The sequence below is a fragment of the Salmo salar genome, chromosome ssa22, assembly GCF_905237065.1.
Source record: "Salmo salar chromosome ssa22, Ssal_v3.1, whole genome shotgun sequence".
Classification (NCBI taxonomy): Eukaryota; Metazoa; Chordata; class Actinopteri; order Salmoniformes; family Salmonidae; genus Salmo; species Salmo salar.
This window is the reverse complement of record NC_059463.1, coordinates 22,639,064-22,664,538: the sequence shown is the minus strand read 5'-3', so window position 1 is coordinate 22,664,538 and position 25,475 is coordinate 22,639,064. Positions and strand designations below refer to the sequence as shown.

Sequence of the window (25,475 nt, the reverse complement as noted above, 5' to 3'; positions counted from 1 at the left end):
TCAGAATAGAAACTAGATCAGGAAAGTCTCAGAGTTAGGGTTCCAAAATTTCAATCAATTCCTTGGTTTTCCAGAAAATCAGGAACTTTCCAACCCTGTTCAGAGTGTACATCATGCAGATGTGAGAAAGGCATTGTCAGGAGTTAGCATCTCTTGCTCTCCCTCCCAGGGGCCACAGGATTGAACTTTTATGTGGATCCTGCACAGTACAACCTGCCAGGGCAATGACACATTTTCTTTTTTATCTGGAGATAGAGAGTTTTGACATTTTCCTTCTAACATCCAGCCTTAAATTTGTAGCTGACATGTATTACAACCAAATAACTGCATGATGACAGGATGACAACATAACAGGGCAGCAATGTCGGTGACAGTATGTACATAGTGCATAAAACATTAAGAACACCTTCCTAACATTGAGTTGTGCCCCCGACCCCCTTTTGCCCTCAGAACAACCTCCATTTGTTGGAGCATGGATATCTCCAAGGTGTCTAAAGCGTTCCACAGGAATGCTGGCCATTGTTGACTCCAATACTTCCCAAAGTTGTGTCAAGATGGCTGGATGTCCTTTCGATGGTGGACCATTCTTGATACACATGGGAAACTGTTGAACCTGAAAAACCCAGCAGCGTTGCAGTTCTTGACACAAACTGGTGCACCTGGCACCTACTACCATACCTCATTCAAAGATACTTACATCTTTTGTCTTGCCCATTGACCCTCTGAATGGCACACATACACAATCCATGTCGCAATTGTCTCAAGGCTTAAAAATTGGATTTAACAATTGACAAGGGATCATAGCGTTTACCTGGATTCACCTGGTCAGTCTTTGTCATGGAAAGAGCAGGTGTGCCTAAAGTTTTGTACACCCAGTGTATAATTGTCATCAGTTTGAGAGTGAGTGTATAATAGGATATGTGTTGTATGTTGTAGAGAACAGGGAGAGCATACACAGAGTGTCTGCCTGCCAAAGGGACAAGAGGAAACAGGGACACTCCAGTGATTTCCCCCCTGACGTCTTTGAGGCAGGGACAGATGGAGAGGAGATGCTGGAGTGGAGCTGGAGAAAACCCAGACACCACCGTGTCAGTCCTCCAGTCCTGTCTGTCCTCTCCATCCCTGGCTCCTACACAACACACCCTGCCGGACACCCTGTTAGTAGTTAGCAATGGAGTGCAGCCATGGCCACTGCAAGGACACAAACGACAATTTTTATTTAAACTTTATTCTAAACAGGAAGTCTCATTGAGGTAAATGATCTATTTTCCTATCTTAAGGGGACCTGGCACAGAGAAGGCAATTGTCGCCAAGCTAAAGGTTTTGAGCTGGTCAGAGGCTTCCGTACCATTCCACTGGGAAGTTGAATGTTTTGTGAAGCAGTGAGGCAGTAGAGAGCTATTGGTCTGGCATCAGACAGGACAGAGCATGTGGCGTGTGGCGGCTCCACAGCCTTAGAGAGACAGCTTGGCTAAGTCTCTAGAGCTGCTGGGACTCAGACAAAAGAAGCGGGTGCACGCAGATGTGGGCTCCTAATTTACAGTCCTCTCCTCCGCGCATGGCACTTTTATTACTACTATAATGGACTGGGATGAAGTGAGTGCATGTATGAAGCCAACAATTCTACCTCATTGTGATCAATGTTCCCTACCATAGATTAATAAGGACTCATATAAAAAAGGTAGAAGTGCAATTTGTTCTCCAGGTCCAAATTTACTAACCAGGTTATCTCATCGGTGTGAGATTTTTTTTAAATTTAGACAGATGCAAACTCAAAGCATACAGCACATGATGAATAGACTGTGAAAAGAAAGAAAGTCATGAATAAAGATTTTTTTACAAGGCTTTCACTCTCCTTTCTCTAATCCACTCATCCATCCACTCATCCATCCATCCATCCGTCCATCCATCCATTCCATGCAGTATTCTAGGGGCATTGTTTGTCCCCTAGTTGAAGTAAAATATGCTAATGAAGTTAAAAGGGGAAATGAAAGGGTTGATGCTGTCCGACTCTGAATCCTTAATGATTCACCGCCAAAAGGCCTGATTAATTTAGGAATGTCAGCCGTCCTGGAAAGAGTGATTAATTCCTGGAGGATTTAACCATTTAGGAGAACAAGAGGGAGGGAAGGAAAGAAAACAGGCAGCTGGAAATATGTAAGCATAATTAATACATTTGGATCCTATTTAATTAGCTGTCTAAACAGTATGTAAAGCACAGAGTCACTGTTTGTCACTGCTTTGTTGAAGTAATAGGCTACAGACCTCCCTGGCAGTCACAGAGAGATAATGAGCCCCTGCAGATAGGGAAAGCAGAGAGACCTCTCCTGCTAATCTAGCACTCTGTATTGATTGCAATGGGGATGGAGATCTACACTGCTCCTGAGAAGTGATTACTGGAATTACATGCTCTGTTGATGTATGTTGTGTCTGAGAAAGCAGAGAGGGAGAGAACAACAACGGTGAAACCGTTTCAAGATGGTATTTATCAGTGTGATTTTGTTCTGTCTCTGGCCTGTATCTCTTCTTAGCCCGGTCTTTTATAATGGAAAACTCGTCATCGTAAAATGTCAAACTTGTAAAATTGGAGGGAGGTTATTCATATATTTATTTGAAACAAAACCTTATATGAATAAAACCCTATTTTATGAGTCCTTGCTAAAGATTTATGAAAGGTTTATTATAACGCCTTTGATTGTTTCTAAATCATTCAAAGTATTCTAGGTCATCTCAAGTCTAAAATAAACCATTTATTTTCTCTTTCAGGATAATGTGAAGATCATTGTTGCGGATATCAACTAGAGTGCAGCCTGACTGAGAACAGTCTTATTCATTCCTGCCCTACAGCAGTAGACATTTAGTCTGGACTTGCCATCTCTTAGAAGTCCTATGGGGATGGGGATGTGTTTGGATATAGGATGCATTTACAGCGGAAGTACTAAGGGGCAGTCATGGTCCCTGACGTGGTGGCTGTTGGTCTTGATGCCCATCTCCCTAGCAATGGGCCAAGGCCAGTCCCAGTCCCTCAACACCTTCCAGTCAGAGAGAAGGGAATGGACCCTGAACCACCTGATTGTGCACAAGACCACTGGCGCTCTCTATGTTGGTGCTGTGAACCGGATCTACAAGCTATCTGCCAACCTGACCCTCCTCGTCTCCCATGACACAGGACCTGAGTACGACAACAAGGCCTGCTACCCTCCTCTTATAGTGCAGCCCTGCTCTGAGCCCCTGGCCTCCACTGACAACATCAACAAACTGTTGCTCATAGACTACTCCCACAACCGCCTGCTGGCCTGTGGCAGCCTCTACCAAGGCGTCTGTAAGCTAATGCGACAGGACGACCTGTTTATCCTGGTGGAGCCCACCCACAAGAAAGAGCACTACCTCTCCAGTGTCAACCAAACAGGCACCATGTATGGGGTCATCGTACCCTCTTCGCAGGGCCAGGACGGCACCCTGTTCATCGGCACGGCCGTGGGTGGGAAGCAGGACTACTTCCCTACCATCTCCAGCCGTAAGCTGCCCCGTGACCCAGAGTCATCTGCCATGCTGGACTACGAGCTCCACACTGACTTTGTCTCCTCTCTCATTAAGATCCCCTCTGACACGCTGGCTCTGGTCCCGCGGTTTGACATCTACTACATCTACGGCTTCGCCAGCGGGAACTTTGTCTACTTCCTGACCGTGCAGCCAGAAACCCCCGAGAATGGGATGCCTGCTGGCAGTTCCCCAGGTGACCTGTTCTACACAAGCCGCATCATACGCCTCTGCAAAGGGGACAAGAAGTTCCACTCTTATGTGTCTCTGCCAGTGGGCTGTGTACACAAGGGAAAGGAGTATCGACTCCTACAGGGCGCCCACCTGTCCAAGGCAGGGAAAGTACTGGCCAGGTCCCTCAACATCAGTGCCCAGGATGACATCCTCTTTGCTGTGTTCACCAAGGGCCAGAAGCAGTACCACGAGCCCCTGGACAACTCAGCCCTGTGTATCTTTACAATACAAGACATTAACACCCGCATCAAAGAGCGCCTTCAATCCTGCTACCAGGGAGAGGGCAACCTGGAACTACATTGGCTGCTGGGAAAGGATGTGCAGTGCACCAAGGCGGTAGGTACCTGTAGCTACCTGAAGAGGGCTTTGCAGCCAGTCCCTTCATTAGCATCCAGCAAGCCAGGGGCCGACCAGCACTGGCTCCTCTGATGTGGCATACAGACACATTATTCAGACAGTGAAGGTGACAGGTTAGATAATTGAACATTTAAAGCTTTTTGATTATCCCACAGCCTTGATTACACCAACAGTAGCTGATAGGCAGAAAGGTAGCCAACATCCAGTTACAGAGTCCCATTCAACATTTTTATATTCCACAAGAGCAACAGAGTAGTAAGTGGGGGAGATTCATTTATAATTCTAATCAGAGGAGTTTTATATGCGGCTTTGATTCCATTCAGAGGTTTAGGCTCTCCCTGCGTAGCGCAGTGGTCAGAGCAGCACGCTTCTCTTCCGAGCATCATGAGTTAGCGCCAGTGCTGGGTCATTTATAAAAAAACATTTGGTGAGTGCAGAGGAAGGCGTTCTCAGGACCTTTTCAAATGTCCAAAATTGAAGTCAGCCTTCTCTCTCTCTCTCTCTCTCTCTCTCTCTCTCTCTCTCTCTCTCTCTCTCTGTCGCGCTTTCTCGGTTATTCAGTATGATAGCAGTATCTCAGCATTCAGAAAAACAGGTAACAAGGACATCCATCAAGGTTGTTATTCAGCAACTCTCACACAACCACCCATTTTGCTAATAGTCACAATCTGCCTCTTACCCATATCATCACTGTTCCAGTGCAGAAGAAAGAAGATTCACTTGAGAGGTGCGCAGAAATTGAAGTACAAATGTGTTGCCCTAAAAAGTGAGATTTCTATTCTGCCTGACAGGCCATTAGTGGAGGTTTGAGGTGGGTTGTGCTAGATGTACTGTAGCAGGACTGCTTAGCTTGTGAGCCTCTTTGATGCTAAATCAAAAGCTGACATCTCTGGGGCTGTGTGTTTGTGTGATGTCAGATCAAGCGATTTAAAAATCACAGAAACCGGCACCAAATACATAGTGTTTTCATGTTTGCCAAGAGCAATTAAAATGATCAACAAACACACTCTCCTGGCATTGTTGACAAATTGAACAGCCCCAATATCTTTTGAAGTCGCTGCCTTGAATACCATGGTAATTGCGTGTAACAAATGTGAAGATTATTACAGTAGTCTTTTTGAGCTTTCTTACTCCTTCTCTTGCTCTCTGTCGTCTCCCCCATCTCTCCCCGTCTTTCCCCATCCCTCTCTGCAGCCTGTGCCTATCGATGATCACTTCTGTGGGCTGGACATCAACCAGCCCCTGGGGGGCTCCCAGCTGGTATCTGGCCTGACTGTGTACACTGAGACCAGGGACAGGCTGACCTCGGTCATCTCTTACGTCTATAACGGCTACAGCGTGGCCTTCCTCGGCACCAGGAGTGGCAGACTGAAGAAGGTAAGCATGGGTAATACACTGACAGATATAGCAGGGGGATTCTTTCTCCACAGTCACGTACAGTAAGCAGCCAACAGAGACCATGAGGGTTTATCAACAGGAAAAGACTAGCAATATCATAGATTCTATCCCCCTGGGTTTAATCGCTATGCAAGAGGCACAAAGCAATTTTGACAGTATTTAGGCCTCCCGAGTGGCGCAGCGGACTAAGGCACTGCATTGAAGTGCTAGAGGCGTCACTACAGACCCTGGTTCATTCCCAGGCTGTGTCACAACCGGCTGTGTTCAGGAGTCCCATAGGGTGGCACACAATTGGCCCAGCGTCGTCCGGGTTAGGGGAGGGTTTGGCCAGGGGAGTAGGCCGTCATTGTAAATCCGAATTTGTTCCTTAACTGACTTGCCTAGTTAAATAAAACAAATATATATAATACATACATGCATATATATATAACTGTATTGACATAAATCAAGATAGGGGAAAGATTATTGTATGGATGAATGGGAACATTGTGACATTAGCCAGTGGGCACAGTGTCAGCCTGTCTGGCACGCATGCAGGGTGGACTTGGAGCAGAGGCTCACATAACTAGACAAGAACTCCTCTGCTTTCTCTTCCCTCTGTGTGTGTGTGTGTGTGTGTGTGTGTGTGTGTGTGTGTGTGTGTGTGTGTGTGTGTGTGTGTGTGTGTGTGTGTGTGTGTGTGTGTGTGTGTGTGTGTGTGTGTGTGTGTGTGTGTGTGTGTGTGTGTGTGTGTGTGTGTGTGTGTGTCATTACGCTGACATGATGCAGACTCCATGGTTCCCCCATGGAACATCACGTCTGCACTCCTATTCCATCATTCCAAATGGTCACAGAGAGTGTAAGTGGGGCATGACAATAAATCCCATTAGGAGATCAGTCAGGCAACAATGGCATTGGAAAGGGCAGGCTCAGCACACTGGAAGGTCAGGGGTCAGAAGGTCAAATGAATAAGCAACACTCTCACGGTCCAGCATCTGGGGATGTCACTCATCACACCCAGCAACATCCATTTCCAACCCGACATGTCTTTTATCAATGGATTAGATATGTCTGTATGTTTGTTGTTGGAGTGTGGTTTTGGGTAATTTCCTTCTAGATTGGCTTATGTTGTTCCATTGTCTAGCCTACTGTGTTTTCCTGGCTGAAACTCAACCCCAATGCCGAGTATGCCAGTAATCCACCAGTAATCCACCAGTGACAGTAAGGCTCCATTCTAATAAGATGAAATAGTATAATGCACCTTTTTGACAGCAGGTTATGGCTTTGACTTTGACATAGTTATTCACTTACCAAGACGAGGGCATTGACCTCTGTAATATAGGTGTTGCATGGCAAAACACGAGAAGGACATGAATGCATCCAACATTCTCCTCAGTGGTTAGCTATAATCACGTAGTAGTATTTCCTTTGGATTAATATGATAAGCACACAGCTCTCACAAATGATCTCAAGTGCAGATACTGCATTCATTACAGCTTTTTGAGAACTGACCAAGTGAGGACACTTTCCAATGTGTATGTACTAAATGACTTAAGCTTCTCAAAGACAGCTTCAGAGCGGAAAGGAAATATTTGGTAATTGAAGTGATTAGTGGAGAATCTCAGACAGGAAGATGGGGACTGGCAATGAAGGTGTGTTTGAGTCTCTATTGAAAAGATGTTCATAACGGCATGCTCTGAACAGTAGCCTCAGTAAAGATATCTTCACAGCAGATAGAACTTCATTTGTGGTGAACTGTCTAAGTAGCAAGTGACAACATTCACGTTTATATCCACAACATCTCAAATACAAAAAATATTTATTCGAATAAGAATAGAAAAAATATATATAGTAACACAGGGAATAAATACACAATGAGCAATGATAGCTTGGCTATGCACATGGGGTGGCAGTACTTTGTCAATGTGCAGGGGTACGAAGTAATTGAGCTAGATATGTACATAAAGGTAGGGGTAAAGCGACTAGGCAACAGGAAAGATAATAAACAGTAGCAGCAGCGCATGTGGTGAGTGTGGAAGTGTGTACGTGTGTGTGTGGCGAATGTGTGCTTGTGTGTACGTGTAACGTGTGAGTGAGTGAGTGAGTGAGTGAGTGAGTGAGTGAGTGAGTGAGTGAGTGAGTGAGTGAGTGAGTGAGTGAGTGAGTGAGTGAGTGAGTGAGTGAGTGAGTGAGTGAGTGAGTGAGTGGTGAGTGAGTGAGTGAGTGAGTGAGTGAGTGTGTGTGTGTGTGTGTGTGTGTGTGTGTGTGTGTGTGTGTGTGTGTGTGTGTGTGTGTGTGTGTGTGTGTGTGTGTGTGTGTGTGTGTGTGTGTGTGTGTGTGTGTGTGTGTGTGTGTGTGTGTTGGAGTGTCAGTGTAAGTATGTGTGAGTGTATGGGGGGAGTCCAGTGAGTGGGGAGAGTCCAGTGTGTGTGCATAGAGTCAAAAAGAATCAAGGCAGATAGTGTATAGTTAACCAAATAGCTACCCGGACTAACTATTTAGCAGTCGTATGGCTTGGGGGTAGAAGCTGTTCAAAAGCCCTTTGGTCCCAGACTTAGCGCTCCGGTACTGTTTGCCGTGTGGTAGCAGAGAGAACAGTCTATAACTTGAGTGGCTTGAGTCTTTAACAATTTTTAGGGCCTTCCTCTGACACCGCCTGGTATAGAGGTCCTGGATGGCAGGAAGCTTGGCCCCAGTGATGTACTGGGCCGTACGCGCTACCATCTCTAGTGCCTTGCGGTCGGATGCCGAGCAGTTGCCATACCAAGCTGTGATGCAGCTGTAGATCTTTTTGAGGAGCTGAGAGCCCATGCCATATCTTTTCAGCCTCCTGAGGGTGAAGAGGCGTTGTCGTGCCCTCTTCACGACTGTGTTGGTGTGTTTGGATGTTAACCCTGGTGTCCTGACTAAATTCCCAATCTGGCTTTCATACCATCATGGCCACCTAATCATCCCCAGTTTACAATTGGCTCATTCATCCCCCCTCCTCTCCCCTGTTACTATTCCCCAGGCCGTTGCTGTAAATGAAAATGTGTTCTCAGTCAACTTACCTGGTAAAATAAGAGTAAAATAAAAAGATTATGCGATGTGGACACCGAAGGACCGGCTCAACTACAACCTTGTCAATGTGAATGGGGGCGTGTTTGGCCCTCAATATCCTGTAGTCCACAATAAGCTCCTTTGTCTTGCCCACATTGAGGGAGAAGTTGTTGTCCTGGCACCACACTGCCAGGTCTCTGACCTCCCTATAGGCTGTCTCATCGTCATTGGTGATCAGGCTCACCACCGTCGTGTCATCGCCAAACTTGATGATGGTGTCATGGGCGGCCATCCAGTCATCGGTGAACAGGGAGTACAGGAGGAAGACTAAGCACGCACCCCTGAGGGGCCCCGCTTGGAGGGAACTATGGTGTTGAAGGCTGAGCTGTAGTCTATGAACAGCATTCTCACCTAGTTATTTCCCCTGTTATCCAGGTGGGAGAGGGCAGTGTGAAGTGAAATAGAGATTGCGTCATCTGTGAATCTGTTTGGGTGGTATGCGAATTGGAGGGGGTCCAGGGTGTCTGGGATGATGGTGTTGATGTGAGCCATGACCAGCATTTCATGGCTACAGATGTGAGTGCTATGGGGTGGTAGTCATTTAGACAGGTTTCCTTGGCATTCTTGGGCACAGGGACTATGGTGGTCTGCTTGAAACATGTAGGTATTACAGATTGGGTCAGGGAGAGGTTGAAAATGTCAAAGAAGACACTTGCCAGCTGGTCAGCGCATGCTCTGAGTACACGTCCTGGTAATCCGTCTGGCCCTGTGGCGTTGTGAATGTTAACCTGTTTGAAGGTCTTACTCACAGTTGTCCGGAACAGTACTCTCATGCATGATAGAAGGGCAGCTATGTCCATATATCCTCTGCTTCTCTTGAGTTCTGCTTGCATTAGGACACTGAAACATGTACTGCACTTAGTACACACCCATGAGCATGCAGGCTAAGACATGCACACGTGCAAACACACACACGCACACACACACACACACACACACACACACACACACACACACACACACACACACACAGGATGCATCCGTTAAATAGCGGTTAAGAAAATTAAGTCCAGACGAGTGCCTGAATCGCCCCCCAAAACAAAGGGAATGGAGGAGGGGGTATAGAGGAGGACAGGAACAAGAGAACAGGAAGCAGGGCACTGAAGGAGAGCCCAAAAGCTCTTAAGGGAAAACACAGAGACCTAGATGAGTCTGTGGTCATGTCGTAGAAATGGTGTTATGGGGGCTTGGAAGCTAACCCACAATGTAGGATGTTAAGTTCAGGGAAAAACTCAGGGATCATTCAGCAAACCTCATACCTTTCAACCCTGACACACATGCTGTATGTTTTTTCCCTTTGTCAGACGAGCCCTCTCACACAGCACATACGTACGCACAAACATACACACACACAAACACAATTAGAGTGCATTAAGCCTAGTAAGTGATCATCTTTGGCAATTGCATTTGCTAACATACAGCTTGTTCAATGTCAGGGATCAATACAGCTCTCTTAGTAGCAGTGATGAGATGTCTGACTGATTAGAGCAGGTGTGTAATACAGACCTCCACCTCACTAAACACTAAGCACTGCAGCACCATCCCGTCTTAACAGGACAGATATACGCTCCTCCTCATCAGCATTCAGCCAAAGTCATGATGGATACGGGTTAATCAATGTCCACTCCAGTCTGTCAGCTAGAATTTGCCAAAACACACAGCCGTTCAACCCTGAAGGTTACCAGACGTACTGGCTTTATGTCACTGTATTTTCAGTCAGTTAGAAAGAGATGTTTGGAAAATGTCATGAACATTTGTTGCTAGTGTCCCTACTACCATATTGTATCTGGCAAAGGAATAAGGGAGACTGGGTGGATACTAGACTAAAACGTATAGGCTAGCTGAAGAGATCGCTCCCAGTCTATTATCCATATGGTAGGATACACTTAACACACTTTGCCCATGCTAGTCACATCTGGTCACATTTAGTGGGAATGGCAGGCCAACGACATGTACTGTAAACTGATCACATTTAGTGGGAATGGCAGGCAAATTAGAAAATGACACATTGGTTTCCTTACCCTGTAAACAGTCTATGGACAAGGTATGACAGCAATCTATGATTTGGTTTAGTTTCCCTGGCAGTAGCTGTTTCCAAATGCTAACGTTTTAGTGACTATAAGTGACTTTGGTGAGCTTCACATGATTCCTGAAAAATGCTAACATCGGTGCCATGACTTGAATTTGGAAACAGTGCCAGGTAAACTAAGCTATTTCTCTGAGTGAAAAAAAATGTGGAAGTTGCCTCTATCATATTTGCCAGCATGCTTTGTTGAACGTTGATTCTTAGAATAGTTTGTTTAAATACCTGTGTTTCTGCATGCGCATTGATTGATTCGTTGATCTTATACTATACAAAGATAAATAAATAAACATTTCTAAACTAATCCAATCTGTAAAGGGTTTGATTGATCGCACCTGTTACTGAGATGGTTATTCCAGTTTAGATTGTTTTTAAATCCTTCACCATAGCAGTCATTCTGAATGCAGGTTCTGGGTGATAAAATATTCCAATTGTTGGATTTCCTCTCTCTGGCTGGATTCCAATAGGAATTACTAATCACTTCACAAACCAGCATATTGTGACTTGAAAGTCTGATGTGGCCCATGAGCCAGTATTTTCAGACCACAATGTTGAGGATAACTAAGCCATAACTAAAGGCCTTATCAAATGTATAATATATGGTCATAAAGGGTTTACTTTTCATTTAAATGAATCCACTTCCTGTAGATAGTCACTTGGTGAAGGCTTTAGGACAAAAAGTCCTTGAATGCAACAACCATGTCTCTGTCACTAACAAACACAGTCATGGGTGGGTGTCTCTCAAATTCACTCAAAAAGACATGCTGGGAAATATGCAAATACGGCTTTACACCCTAAAGTGTTAAAACAACACCTCCCCCCCAAAATACTGTAACACTACATGTGTTATTCCATAACACAAAAAATGTAAGTCAGAATTTGCAACACCCATAGTGTTAGGAAACCAACACTTTAGGGGTGTTAGTTGGTCAAAACTTTGAAAAGTGTTAGTTTAACATTGTGGATGTTAAATCCTGATCTCAAATTTGCTGTGTATCCTCCTATCCAGTAAAATCGACAGCACACAAAGAGAGAGCAAACATCTTTGTGTGCATATACAGTAAGAGCCTTGAAATTAAATTATTTGTGGTTTGCGGTTCAAATGTTCTGTTCACAAAACATTTTCTTCATTACATGACTAAGGTTGATAAGACAACAGTCATCGGTTGATCCTTGTGAACTAGCCACTTTTCATCATGTACATTACTTCTACCACAAACTCTGGCTGAACTAGGACAGCTTCTAGATACTGTGCACATGTCAGCAGCTACCTGCAGGCTCATTATAAAACCAGTGAAATGCTCCTTCTCTCATTACAGACTGTGGGCTTAAAGACAGATTGAAGACCTGTTGTAGTCCCACAGGGCCAGAGCCCGTAGCAACCCTGTTTTAGATTATAAACCCATATATAAATGGATTGAAATCAAACTCTGGGCCGGTCAAAAGGTCAACATTCCATCTGAAGTCATAAATTGGACCCTGTCCACCATGGTGGCCCCTGGTCAACCTCCTAATGCCCTGCTAAATATATCTATGGACAATTTTTTTTTTTTTTACAATAACATTTTGCGAAGGGAACTCGTACAAGCTTTAGTTTCTATTTATGAAATATGGAGTGTGGGAAATGGAATGGAAGCCGACTCCACTTTGCGTGAGATTGTGGTAAGAGAGTCCGAGGATGAGGGGGAAGACAGGGAAGGGGGGCAGGGATCCACTAAATAGACAAGGAGTTAAAGAGAACAACTTTCTATTGAGTGACTGGTTAGGAGGTTGAAAGTGTCAAATCAATGGTGGACAGAGCTGGTTAAATGACAAACGGAGCAGAGTGGACACCATGATCCTCTGGTGATCCTGCTGAGAGAACCCCCTGACTGTGTCCCTAAATTACTGCAGCTCTGGGGCTGCTTGCCAGGCGTTGGTCGGTTTGTCCCAGAGGGATTGTCCTGTAGGATTCTCCCATCTCAGCCCAAGAGATGTTTTTCTCTGTACTCCCCTTTGTTTTTGGTGGGGAGCCCAGCTTGCAGGAGAGGACTTCTGACTGGAAGGTGGAAGGGTTGATTGATTGGTGCAGTTTTGGAGCCCAGGGGATCCAATCATGCAATCCGTTTGTATTGATTGCTGTTGTGTCTATTGAGAGAGTTTGTGAATCTGCCAGGGACTGTGTGTACTGGCCTGGCACGCAGGGAGATGTGCAGCAGTCCAACCTGAGCTTGGTGCTGGAGATTTGTAGTGTCCAGATAACTAGAATGGAGGATATGTTGTTTATTATGGGCTTCTCACGTCTCAATGTCTATTCCTCTGCCTCCTCTTATACTGTATTTAGAGGAGTATTGTCTTTATCTAAAAAAGTACATTGAAGGATATTTTTGTGCTTGATTTCTTAGCAGCCATTACATTTGAGATAGTACATCTAATGAGGATATTTTCTCTTGGGTGTTGAACTTGAAGGTTTATTAATTTTGTCTGTCAAGACCCAGGGTAGATGTGATAATAATGTACTGTGATGTATGAAGCAATTCAGATGTCTGATATAGCCTACTAATGAGGGCAGCGTTTTCTGAGTATTGATGAAAATGTGGCCTGTGGACAGAAGGGGGTAGGGGAAGGGAATTCAATTCTCTGTTTGGAAGTAGACGCCTATCCGCCTGCATGCTTTTAATGAGCTCCAAAAAGATGGTGGTTTGAAAGTCATGCCAAAGTCAAATCTTTAGAGTCTGGTTTACTTGAAAACAAGCCAGAAAAATGCCACCACCAGTAACAGCATTAACTAATCGTGGAGTAGGGACAACATTACAAAGCCAAGCTAAAACCACAGTAGTCCATAGGTATGTTTGGTCAAAACCATCCCTTTATTTAATATTCAAGCATACAGATGTAATTGACCAGACCTATGTCTGTCTTTCTCTACTTCAGATCAGAGTGGATGGGCCTCCTGCGGGCGGGGTGCTGTATGAGACCCTGACCGTGATGACAGATGGCAGTCCTATCCTCCGAGACATGGCCTTCACTCAGGACCGCAACTCTCTCTACGTCATGTCTGACAGTCTGGTGAGGAATCTCCCATTTCCTGCTGTATCAGAAGCAAATGTTTATAGGTTAACATGACCCTTAACTATGAACAGAATGATGTACGTACTCTATGGGTTCAAAGTTGTGATGCAAATTCAAATTCAAATTAGTGGATTTGACTATTTCAGCCACACCCATTGCTGACAGGTGTATAAAATCAAGTACACAGCCATGTAATCTCCATAGACAAACACTGGCAGTTGAATGGCCTTACTGAAGAGCTCAGTGACTTTCAATATGGCACTGTTATAGGATGCCACCTTTCCAACAAGTATGTTCGTAAAATTTCTGCCCTGCTAGTGCTGTCAACTGTAAGTGCTGTTATTGTGAAGGGGATATGTCTAGGAGCAACAACAGCTCAGCCCAAAAGTGGTAGGCCACACAACCTCGCAGAACGGGACTGCCGGGTGCTGAAGCATGTAGCGTGTAAAATCATCTGTCCTCGGTTGCAACACTCATTACCGAGTTCCAAACTGCCTCTGGAAGTAACGTCAGCACAAGAACAAGCGTCGGCTGGAGTGGTGTAAAGCTCGCCGCCATTTGACTCTGGAGCAGTGGAAACGCGTTCTCTAGAGTGATGAATCCCGCTTCACCATCTGGCAGTCTGTGAGACCAATCTGGGTTTGGCGAATGCCAGGAGAACACTATCTGCCTGAATGCATAGTGCCATCTGTAAAGTTTGGTGGAGGAGGAATAATGGTCTGGGGCTGTTTTTCATGGTTCGTGCTAGGCCCCTTAGTTCCAGTGAAGAGTAATCTAAACGCTACAGCATACAATGACATTCTAGACGATTCTGCGCTCCCAACTTTGTGGCAACAGTTTGGGGAAAGCCCTTTTCTCTTTCAGCATGACAATGCCCTTGTGCACAAAGGGAGGTCCATACAGAAATGGTTTGTTGTGATCGGTGTGGGGGAACTTGACTAGCCTGCACAGAGCCCTGACCTCAACCCCATCAAACACCTTTGGGATGAATTGGAACGCCGACTGAGAGCCAGGCCTAATCACCCAACATCAGTGCCCAACCTCACTAATGCAAGTCCCCGCAGCAATGTTCTAGTGGAAAGCCTTCCCAGAAGAATGGAGGCTGTTATAGCAGCAAGGGGGAGGGGAGACCAACTCTATATTAATGCCCATGATTTTGGAATGACGTTCAATGAGCAGGTGTTTATATACTTATGGCCATGTAGTGTATATAATGAGAATTGAAAAGATGAATTTGATCCGAAATATTTGATCTTGTGCTCTCCTTCATACATTGTGATACTACTGTACATTTTGAATTCTTCTCTGATATTATATTATACGTACACTCCATGTTGGGTTGTGTGTAAGATATGCAGGGCATGTTCAGACAGAATGACAGATGCTCTAATTACTCACCCATGTGCACTGACTAACATGTATCTCATACTACACACATCCCATAGAAAACCACTAGACTAACAGGCATCTCATATATGCCACAGAAAACCATTACAAGTCCATTCATCTACACACATCCCATAGAAATTACTTGACTTCGATGTATCTTCTAATCTACATGCTATAGACATCCCATTGAAAACCAGACATTTCATTGTTTTGTGGATGTTTTTTGGTGTTCTCCAGTTAGGCCAGCATCACAGCAGCTAGCAGAGCATTTGTTGTTGGCAGATATCCTCTGGACTCTTTGGAGATAAGAGGGAACAGTGGTAATCACTTTCAACTCCCATCAAGTGATTTTTCTGGCACAGTCACATGGCGTTGTGTAATGGGATTAGATTTCAGTACGGCCAAAAGGCCTGCTATCACTGCTACACTCACTTGTCTCCCAACTGTTGGAATATATTTTTAAACTGATGGAATATAAACTAAACTGATGGACAAAGAGGCAGAGGGCGTTTGAACAACACAGGCGGCATAAATTAGTTGGTGTCTAGAAATAATCTCTAAACATCAAGTGAAGGAATAAATGAGGTTCTCTGTGAGAAATGAGGGAGAAACGGGCACAGGCATTGTACATAAGTGTCTCTTGATACAAATGAAGGAAGCACTTCCTAGAGTGTGATAGACTGGAAGAGACAGGACATCACTTATTGATGAGCCCTGGTTGTTCAAGGAGACACACATGCTCCCTTCAAGGAGATACTCTTCCCGTTCGGATTGTAGTATGAGAACATGGACGCATGTAACCAACCAAACCAGCCCATGGCCATGCACTCTCTCTCACCTAATATTGGAATCATACAGTCTGCTTGTGGCTTTTGGCCCATAGGGACCGGAAAAGGAGTAAAGCCTTCCTCCCTTTCTCTTATTCCAATCAGACCTTCCTAGAGCTTTACATAGGAATTCCAGGAGGAGAGGGGCTTGCTGGGCTGCTCTCTCAGATTTCCTGCTTTCCCAGCCGGTCCCAGAGTATGGGGATTTGGGGATTTCTCTGAGCCAAACAATAGAGAAATTATGTGAAATGAGGAGCGAGGCACAAACAGATTTCACTGCGATCAGGCGACCCTCGCAGAATAACAATGAGAGGAACGGAGTGTGTGTTTGTGTGTGTGTAAGTAGTCTAAGAATTGACTTTTTTTATCCTACCAAGCGGCTTTATAATAGTGGATCTGTTTGATGTCCTCAGGCTGATTATTTGTTGAAACATCTATCACTGCTTTACGTTGAGAAGTATTGTCCAAAAATACACACTCTTCATTCAATTGTAATGGTCTGACTGTAGCATGGGGTCAGAGGTTTAAAGCTGGCCCATGACAAGTGTTATTACAGTTATTCACTCAGAGGGAATACAACCTGCATTGGCTACAAGGCAATCTCTCTACAAGTGCTACACTGTAAAATGTGAAACACTTGCTAAAAGTTTCACATTTGCTGCTTCACAAACTCAATTTCTGAGAGTACCATTGTTTAGGACACATAATGAATTCCACTCTTATTCCCATTTTAGTCAGTATAATTAACCTGAAGGCAATAGCTATAACTCGGGTGAAATGTAACATCATCATACAGGCTACACATCGTACATAAACCGTATAGGCTGCCTGTAGTGCTTATAGAGCAGGGCTCTCCAACCCCGTTCCCAGAGTGATTTCGCACCAACTCGATCTAGCGCACCTGATTCTAATAATCAGCTGGCTGATTAGCTGAATCAGGTTAGTTACAACTGGGGTTGGAGCGAAATCAACAGTAGGGTAGCGCTCCAGGAACAGGGTCGGAGAGCCCTGTTATAAAGGCAACCATGATCCGTCTCGTCAAGGGAAAAAGGCAGAGGAGGAAATACTTCGTATCTGGGCATTTTGTTGAGTGTGGTTTGGTTGGACTTTGTGTGAGGTTGTTTGGACAGGAAGGGTTATTAGTCTCTGTCCTGGCTTCCCCCTGACCCGTCCTTGAACCTTTTGTTATCCCTGTCAAGGGGTCAGCAGCTGTGAACACAACAGGTCAGAGAGGAGAGCAACCTCTGTCTGTCCTCCCAGCAGATCGACTAGTCACATAATAAGCTGATGGTTGATGGATAGGGTCAGTTGAAGAAAGATAACTATCTGAAGCGTTCATCAAGTGACTGCCAATGATTTCAATGTGAAAATGAATTTGTTACATTTCTATGGATTTTCTAGGGCTGTACATTTGTGGGAGAATGTGGTCCTAAAAAAAGAAATTCTGCTGTCAATGTCACCTCTTTGTGATTCACAGCTATGCCTTATGCTCAGGTAAAATCCGATGGACAAATAAGCTCCCATCATCTGAGCACCAGAGGCACGCAGCACAAGAGGCACGCTGTTGGCACAGTGACACCAAGGCCCACTCTGTCTGTCTGCTCCTTCCCCTTCTCAGCTAGTTTAGAAGAGGCTGATCTGAGTTGGGTTGGTTTGGTCGATTACTCCTCCTGCATCAGATTTGCCCGTCCATCCCTTCTAAAATAATTGTTCTAATGGAATGCACTGTGTTCTGAACACTTAAAAAAATGTAAACGGATTTTGCAGGAAGCGGCAGATAATCAGTTTTGCTAACACAGAGCTGGCAGAGAACCCACTTACGCTATCAAGTGCAGCAGAGACGTTCTAATCCATAATTCACTCTTCATTTGTGATTGCTTACATCAAGAAATTGCTTGCATTGTCCGTCAAAGGGGGGAATAATAGCAAAGTATAAAATAGCAAAGCTTCAACCTGTTTGTGTATGCACTGGCTGCTGGCGCTGCCCACTCAACAGCAACGTCTGGCACAGCGACCAATGGGAGCGTATGCTTTGCCAGGCGTCCACACAGAGAGGTGGTGGTGTGTGTGTGTGTGTGTGTGTGTGTGTGTGTGTGTGTGTGTGTGTGTGTGTGTGTGTGTGTGTGTGTGTGTGTGTGTGTGTGTGTGTGTGTGTGTGTGTGTGTGTGTGTGTGTGTGTGTGTGTGTGTGTGTGTGTGTGTGTAGGCTGATCTAGGATGTGAGCTCACCCATGGAGATCAGGCTGATCTAGGCTGTGGCTTTACTCCTTTCTCAGCCTGTTTGCCAAAGCCACTTCCTCTGTTGAACCTTCCCACAATCAATCAGCTGAATCAATCTGATTTCACGGACTACCAGTCTTTTCTCAATTTCCTTAGATCATGTAAACTGTTTCATTGGTCAAGCCAACAGGAAATACACTATTTCAATGAATTCATGACATTTATCACATACCACACACAATTAACCAGCTAAAAAAGTCATATAGCAATTATATAGAGCAATATGTTTTACACTTATTGTAAATCATATGCTACTCATATCTATGTGTATGTGAATGTTGTAGCCTCCATGGCCTCTGTGCTGCATCTAAGCCTTCCTCTGTTGTGTTGTAGGTGACCAAGGTCCCAGTGGAGGCATGTGAGCAATATGGGACCTGCGGAGAGTGTTTGAGCTCTGAGGATCCTCATTGCGGCTGGTGTGTCTTGCTCAACATGTAAGTCCACTACCACACTATTCTTAAAAGGCACAATGGCCATGGTTTAACACACCAATCACATAACTTACCAACAGCTGGAATTTAGATGGGGAAAAAAGGAGTAAGAATTAGAATCCCTCGAATAGAAAATGGTGCTATTGAGCACACAGATACAGACAGACAAACTGTCACTGCTGGTATGGGGGGTCAGAATGAGACAATGGGGACAGAGTACAGAAGGATTACAGGGAGTAGACAGGGTAACCCACTGGGCTGCTGCAGACTATAACATTTTGGTCTTTGAGAGACTGGGCTTACATCTTAATTGTCTGACCGGCATGTTAGCTTACGTAATAGAACAGGACAGACCAGAAGGGATTCAGAAGATTAAAACCCAGGCAGTGTTTCTGAAAATGTACTGAAACAGACCCCAGAAAGGATATAATATGCAGTATTATATGGCATTTGCATTTCAGCAATCTCTACGATCATCATTATCTAAATTGCAGCTCTTGAAGTGCACTCTTATCATCGTACTTGACTAGCAAAACAGAATGGATTTATCCTAATTATACAGAACAAAAATATAAATGCAACATGTAAAATCTTGGTCCCATGTGTCATGAGCTGAAATAAAAGATCCCAGAAATTGTCCACATGCACAAAAGGCTTATTTCTCAAAAATGTTGTGCACAAATTTGTTTGCATCCCTGTCATTTGCCAAGATAGTTTTTCCACCTGACAGGTGTGGCATATCAAGAAGCTGATTAAACAGCATGATCATTACACAGGTGCACCTTGGGCTGGGGACAATAAAAGACCACTCTAAAATGTGCAGTTTTGTCACTCAACACAATGCCACAGATGTCTCAAGTTTTGAGGGAGTGTGCAATTTGCATGCTGACTGCAGGAATGTCCACCAGAGCTGTTTCCAGAGAATTGAATGTTCATTTCTCTACCATAAGCCACCTCCAACTTTGTTTTAGAGAATTTCGCAGTACACCCAACCTGTCTCACATCCGCAGACCACATGTAACCATGCCAGCCCAGGACCTACACATCTAGCTTCTTCACCTGTGGAATCGTCTGAGACCAGCCACCCGGACAGCTGATGAAACTGTCGGTTTGCAAAACCGAAGAATTTCTGCACAAACTGTCAGAAACTGTCAAATCAAATCAAATTTTATTGCTCACATACACATGGTTAGCAGATGTTAATGCGAGTGTAGTGAAATGCTTGTGCTTCTAGTTCCGACAGTGCAGTAATATCTAATAAGTAATCTAACAATTTCACAACAACTACCTTATACACACAAGTGTAAAGGAATGAATAAGAATATGTACATATAAATATATGGATGAGCGATGGCCGAACAGCAGAGGCAAGATGCAGTAGATTGTATAGAGTACAGTATATACATATGAGATGAGTAATGTAGGGTATGTAAACATTATATAAAGTGGCATTGTTTAAAGTGACTAGTGATACCTTTATTACATCCAATTTTTAATTATTGAAGTGGCTAGAGATTGAGTCAGTATGTTGGCAGCAGCCACTCAATGTTAGTGATGGCTGTTTAACAGTCTGATGGCCTTGAGATAAAAACAGTTTTTCAGTCTCTCGGTCCCAGCTTTGATGCACCTGTACTGACCTCGCCTTCTAGATGATAGCGGGGTGAACAGGCAGTGGCTCGGGTGGTTGTTGTCCTTGATGATGTTTTTGGCCTTCCTGTGACATCTGGTGGTGTAGGTGTCCTGGAGGGCAGGTGATGCGTTGTGCAGACCACACTACCCTCTGGAGAGCCTTATGGTTGTGGGCGGAGCAGTTGCCGTACCAGGCAGTGATACAGCCCGACAGGATGCTCTCGATTGTGCATCTGTAAAAGTTTGTGAGTGTTTTTGGTGACAAGCCAAATTTCTTCAGCCTCCTGAGGTTGAAGCGGCACTGTTGCGCCTTCTTCACCACACTGTCTGTGTGGGTGGACCATTTCAGTTTGTCCGTGATGTGTACACAGAGGAACTTAAAACTTTCCACCTTCTCCACTACTGTCCCGTCGATGTGGATGGGGGGGGGGGTGCTCCCTCTGCTGTTTCCTGAAGTCCAGGATCATCTCCTTTGTTTTGTTGACGTTGAGTGTGAGGTTATTTTCCTGACACCACACTCCAAGGGAGTCTGCAAACTTGATGATTGAGTTGGAGGCATGCATGGCCACGCAGTCATGGGTGAACAGGGAGTACAGGAGAGGGCTGAGAACGCACCCTTGTGGGGCCCCAGTGTTGAGGATCAGCAGGGTGGAGATCTTGTTTCCTACTCTCACCACCTGGGGGTGGCCAGTCAGAAAGTCCAGGACCCAGTTGCACAGGGCAGGGTCGAGACCCAGGGTCTTGAGCTTAATGACGAGTTTGGAGGGTACTATGGTGTTAAATGCTGAGCTGTAATCGATTAACAGCATTCTTACATAGGTATTCCTCTTGTCCAGATGGGTTAGGGCAGTGTGCAGTGTGATTGCGATTGCGTCGTCTGTGGACCTATTGGGGCGGTAAGCAAATTGGAGTGGGTCTAGGTGTCAGGTATGGTGGAGGTGATATAAGTCTCTCAAAGCACTTCATGATGACGGAAGTGAGTGCTACGGGGCGATAGTCATTTAGCTCAGTTACCTTAGCTTTCTTGGGAACAGGAACAATGGTGGCCCTCTTGAAGCATGTGGGAACAGCAGACTGGGATAGGGATTGATTGAGGGAAGCTGATGAGCTCAGGGAAGCTCATCTGCATGCTCATCGTCCTCACCAGGGTCTTGACCAGACTGCAGTTCGGCATCATAACCGACTTCAGTGGCCAAATGCTCACCTTCGATGGCCACCGGCACGCTGTAGAAGTGTGCTCTTCACAGATGTCCCAGTTCTTCCATGGCCTGCATACTCACCAGACATGTCACCCATTGAGCATGTTTGTTATGCTCTGGATTGACGTGTACTACAGCATGTTCCAGTTCCCGCCAATATCCAGCAACTTCCCACAGCCATTGAAGAGGAGTGGGACAACATTCCACAGGCCACAATCAACAGCCTGATCAACTCTATGCGAAGGAGATGTGTCGCACTGCATGAATGGTGGTCACACCGGATACGGAATCGTTTTCTGATCCACGGCCTTCAATATTTTTTTACGGTATCTGTATTCCCACACGTGAAATCCATAGATTAGGCCCTCATTTATTTATTTCAATTTTCTTATATGAACTATAACTCCGTAAAATGTTGCATTTATATTTTTGTTCTGGTACTTTATTCGTCATTTGTTTACTTTAGTGCAGTTTCCACTCCAAGTCCCAGTATTATACCTGTATGCATGCTACTTCCATGAGCTACTATTCAGTATATAGCTACTATTGCCTGAATTAAATACTCAACTTGTCTCTCAAGAGTAAAACAGGGAGTTAGAAAATGCAACATGCAATCACTGTATATGCCCACCCAAAGCATGTGGAGGTAAAGCCCCATGTGACCTACAGAGGAGTGTGTGTGGTGTGTTAATGTCTAAGGGGCTAGGACAGGAGAACAAACAGCTCCATCAGACATGACATGGAGGGGGAGATGAGATAAAAGGGAATGAAAGGGCGTCTGGGATGAAATGGCTGTCCAGAGGCACTTCAATTAATGAGAGGCCAAGAAGTTAGTGTCTATTTTCCCTTTGGGTACCGGCTGTATCAAGGAAACGGTAGGAACAACAATCATCCATTCTGCCTTCATTGTCTTGTAATTACAGTTGAGGTCTCTGTGCGCTTTGAAGGCTCCCATGAGATGTCACCCTCGACAACATCTGAGAGTTCATTAAGCACCGTCTCATCCCGCAGTGGGCATTACAAATGTAAAAGAGAGACACGCTTTATTGTCAAATCCTCGTCAAGAGGAAGCATGATCGCTGAGAGATGCAACCTTGAGATCCTCTCATTGTCTTAAGTGCAATTTTCTTGTGTTTGTGTGCATTTTCTAAATCTCCACGTCCCAAGCTATCCCAATTTCTCGTTTAAAGAGACTGATTATATAACACCAATATAAAACACAATTTATCCCATCTTACAACAATCCAGAACAATCCAATCACACTGATATGGGCTCACTTTCCTTAGTTGACCTCAATTGCTTTGATATTGCAACAATGTTGTTTAGATGTTCCTTAAGATTTTGAATAATGTCCTGGTTCCCATCCATAGGTGTGCCACAAGAGACCGGTGTCAGAGAGCAGAGGAGCCTTTCCGGTTCGCCACTGATATCGAACGTTGTGTGAAAATTATCGCTCACCCAGACAGCATCGCCGTGTCAGCACACGGTGTGCCCGTGAGTCAAATCTTAACCGTTCGTTCTTTACTTCTGATCAAACTGATTCTTACGTGTTCTGAGTTTTGATGGTGGTGACGTGGTCCTGAGTTTTTCATGACAGACTAGACAGTTCCAAAGCAGCTATCCCTCTCTCCTCCTCTGCTATAGCTCCTGTTGGAGGTGAGCAACGTGCCTGACCTCTCAGCTGGGATCAGCTGTGCCTTTGGAGAGCAGGCGGAGATGGAGGGTCATGTCAACGGCAACAGAGTCATGTGTCTGTCCCCGTCTGGCAAGGAGGTCCCACACATACCTGAAGGACAAGGTGAGAAAAGATATAGCTCCAGTATAGAACCTATTTCTCTGTGTTCCTCAGTGATACAGATGTGACCTCTTTTTCAGAGGACCAACAGTCTGAATAAAGTTAAGCACTGTATAACCAAAAACCTGGAAACCCATAAATATACTCAAAATCAGATGTATCCTTACCCCCCCTATCTATCAGACTGGTTGAGTGTGGAGCTGCGTCTGAACTCTAAGGAGACAGGTCAAATGCTGGGCAGTACAGAGGTCAAGTTCTATAACTGCAGCATGCATCACACGTGAGTACAACACCCCCCGGCCCACACATGATCTGATCCATTCAATAGATAGTAGAGTACAACCCCATTAAGGACATTGATGTACACAACCCCACTTAAGCACAGGCAGGTAGGTAACCTCTAAATTCAGATTTAGGTCAACCTTAGGCAGTCAACCCCGCTTTGTTAGCTTATTTGGTTCTACTCAGTGTTTCTAGAATGGTTCCCTGAGGAACAGTGTACATCAGGGATCATCAACTAGATTATGCAGTATATCATAGTGCACTGCGCTTTATTACGGGTGACAATTTTAGTACTCATCACTGCATTCTCTACCAGAAAGTTGGTTGGTCCTCTTTGATGTCATGTAGGTTGATACATTGCTACGTTTTCATTTATAAAGCCCTTTTACAAAAGGTCCCACTGTACCTACCATCATTACTAAACTTTAGACATACTAGTTGGCTAACTCTGGAAATTCCTTTGGTCTCTACTGAGTTAGGTAAATCAGCTTTAAGTTTTCTTGCACCATATTTGTGGAACAATCTTCAAAATGTTCTTAAATTTGATGTTTTGGTGCCTGTAGGGAAATTCAGAAAGCTGATTGAGGACCTTATTACATGTGTTTGTTTTTTATGACCGTGTTTTTCTTTCTGCTTCTATTTTGTATTTTTCTGTAATGTATGTAATTAAGGGCTCATCTGTAAAATAGACCTTGGTCTCAATATGACTCCCTTATAAAATTTGTCAAGAAACTGAAGTTCTCGTACAATGCTGTGTACTACTCCCTTCACAGAAGTGGCAAACTGGATCTAACCAGAATAGAAAGAGGAGTGGGAGGCCCCTGGCAGCTTCATTAAATAGTACCCGCACTCCTCTTTCTATTCTGGTTAGAGCCAGTTTGCGCTGTTCTGTGAAGGGAGTTGTACGAGATCTTCAGTTTCTTGACAATTTCTTGCATGGAATAGCCTTCACTTCTCAGAACAAGAATTGACTGACGAGTTTCAGAAGAAAGTTATTTGTTTCTGGCCATTTTGAGCCTGTAATCGAACCCACAAATGCTGATGCTCCAGATACTCAACTAGTTGAAAGAAGGCCAGTTTTATTGCTACTTTAATCACGACAACAGTTTTCAGCTGTGCTAACATAATTGCAAAAGGGTTTTCTAATGATCAATTAGCCTTTTAAAATGATAATCTTAGATTAGCTAACACAACTTGCCATTGGAACACAGGAGTGATGATTGCTGATAATGGGCCTCTGTACGCCTATGTAGTTATTCCATAAAAAAATCAGCCGTTTCCAGCTACAATTTCTAAGTGACCCCAAACTTTTGAACGGTAGTGTATATACAAAAGTATATGGTCATCCCTTCAAATGAGTAGATTCGGCTATTTCAGCCACACCCGTTGCTGACAGGTGTATAAAATCGAGCACACAGCCATGCAATCTACATAGACAAACATTGGCAGTAGAATGGCCTTAATGAAGAGCTGAGTGACTTTCAACGTGGCATCGTCATAGGATGCTACCTTTCCAACAAGTCAGTTGGCAAAATTTCTGCCCTGCTGGAGCTGCGCTGGTCAAATGTAAGTGCTGTTAATGTGAAGTGGAAACATCTAGGAGCAACAACGGCTCAGCCGCGAAGTAGTCGGCCACACAAGCTCACAGAATGGAACCACTGAGTGCAGAAGCATCTGTCCTCGGTTGCAACACTCACTACCGAGTTCCAAACTTCCTTTGGAAGAACTGTTCGTCGGGAGCTTCATGAAATGGGTTTCCATGCCCGAGCAGCCGCACAGAAGCTTAAGATCACCATGCAAAATGTCAAGTGTCGGCTGGAGCGGTGTAAAGCTCGCCACCATTGGACTTTGGAGCATTGGCAACTCGTTCTCAGGAGTGATGAATCACGCTTCACCATCTGG

At 44.7% G+C, this 25,475-nt stretch overlaps 1 protein-coding gene across 1 annotated transcript in view; it reads left to right on the top strand.

Annotated features, from left to right (window-relative positions):
* LOC106583001 (plexin-A2) overlaps positions 1–25,475 on the top strand; it is a 50,705-nt gene that overhangs the window by 7,284 nt on the left and 17,946 nt on the right. Inside the window, exons 2-8 of the mRNA XM_014166698.2 lie at positions 2,767–4,110; positions 5,326–5,508; positions 13,604–13,738; positions 18,570–18,670; positions 22,867–22,990; positions 23,141–23,294; positions 23,475–23,571. Of these exons, the coding sequence (XP_014022173.2) occupies positions 2,890–4,110; positions 5,326–5,508; positions 13,604–13,738; positions 18,570–18,670; positions 22,867–22,990; positions 23,141–23,294; positions 23,475–23,571 (2,015 nt within the window). The 5' untranslated portion in view covers positions 2,767–2,889. The remainder of the gene's footprint in view (positions 1–2,766; positions 4,111–5,325; positions 5,509–13,603; positions 13,739–18,569; positions 18,671–22,866; positions 22,991–23,140; positions 23,295–23,474; positions 23,572–25,475) is intronic.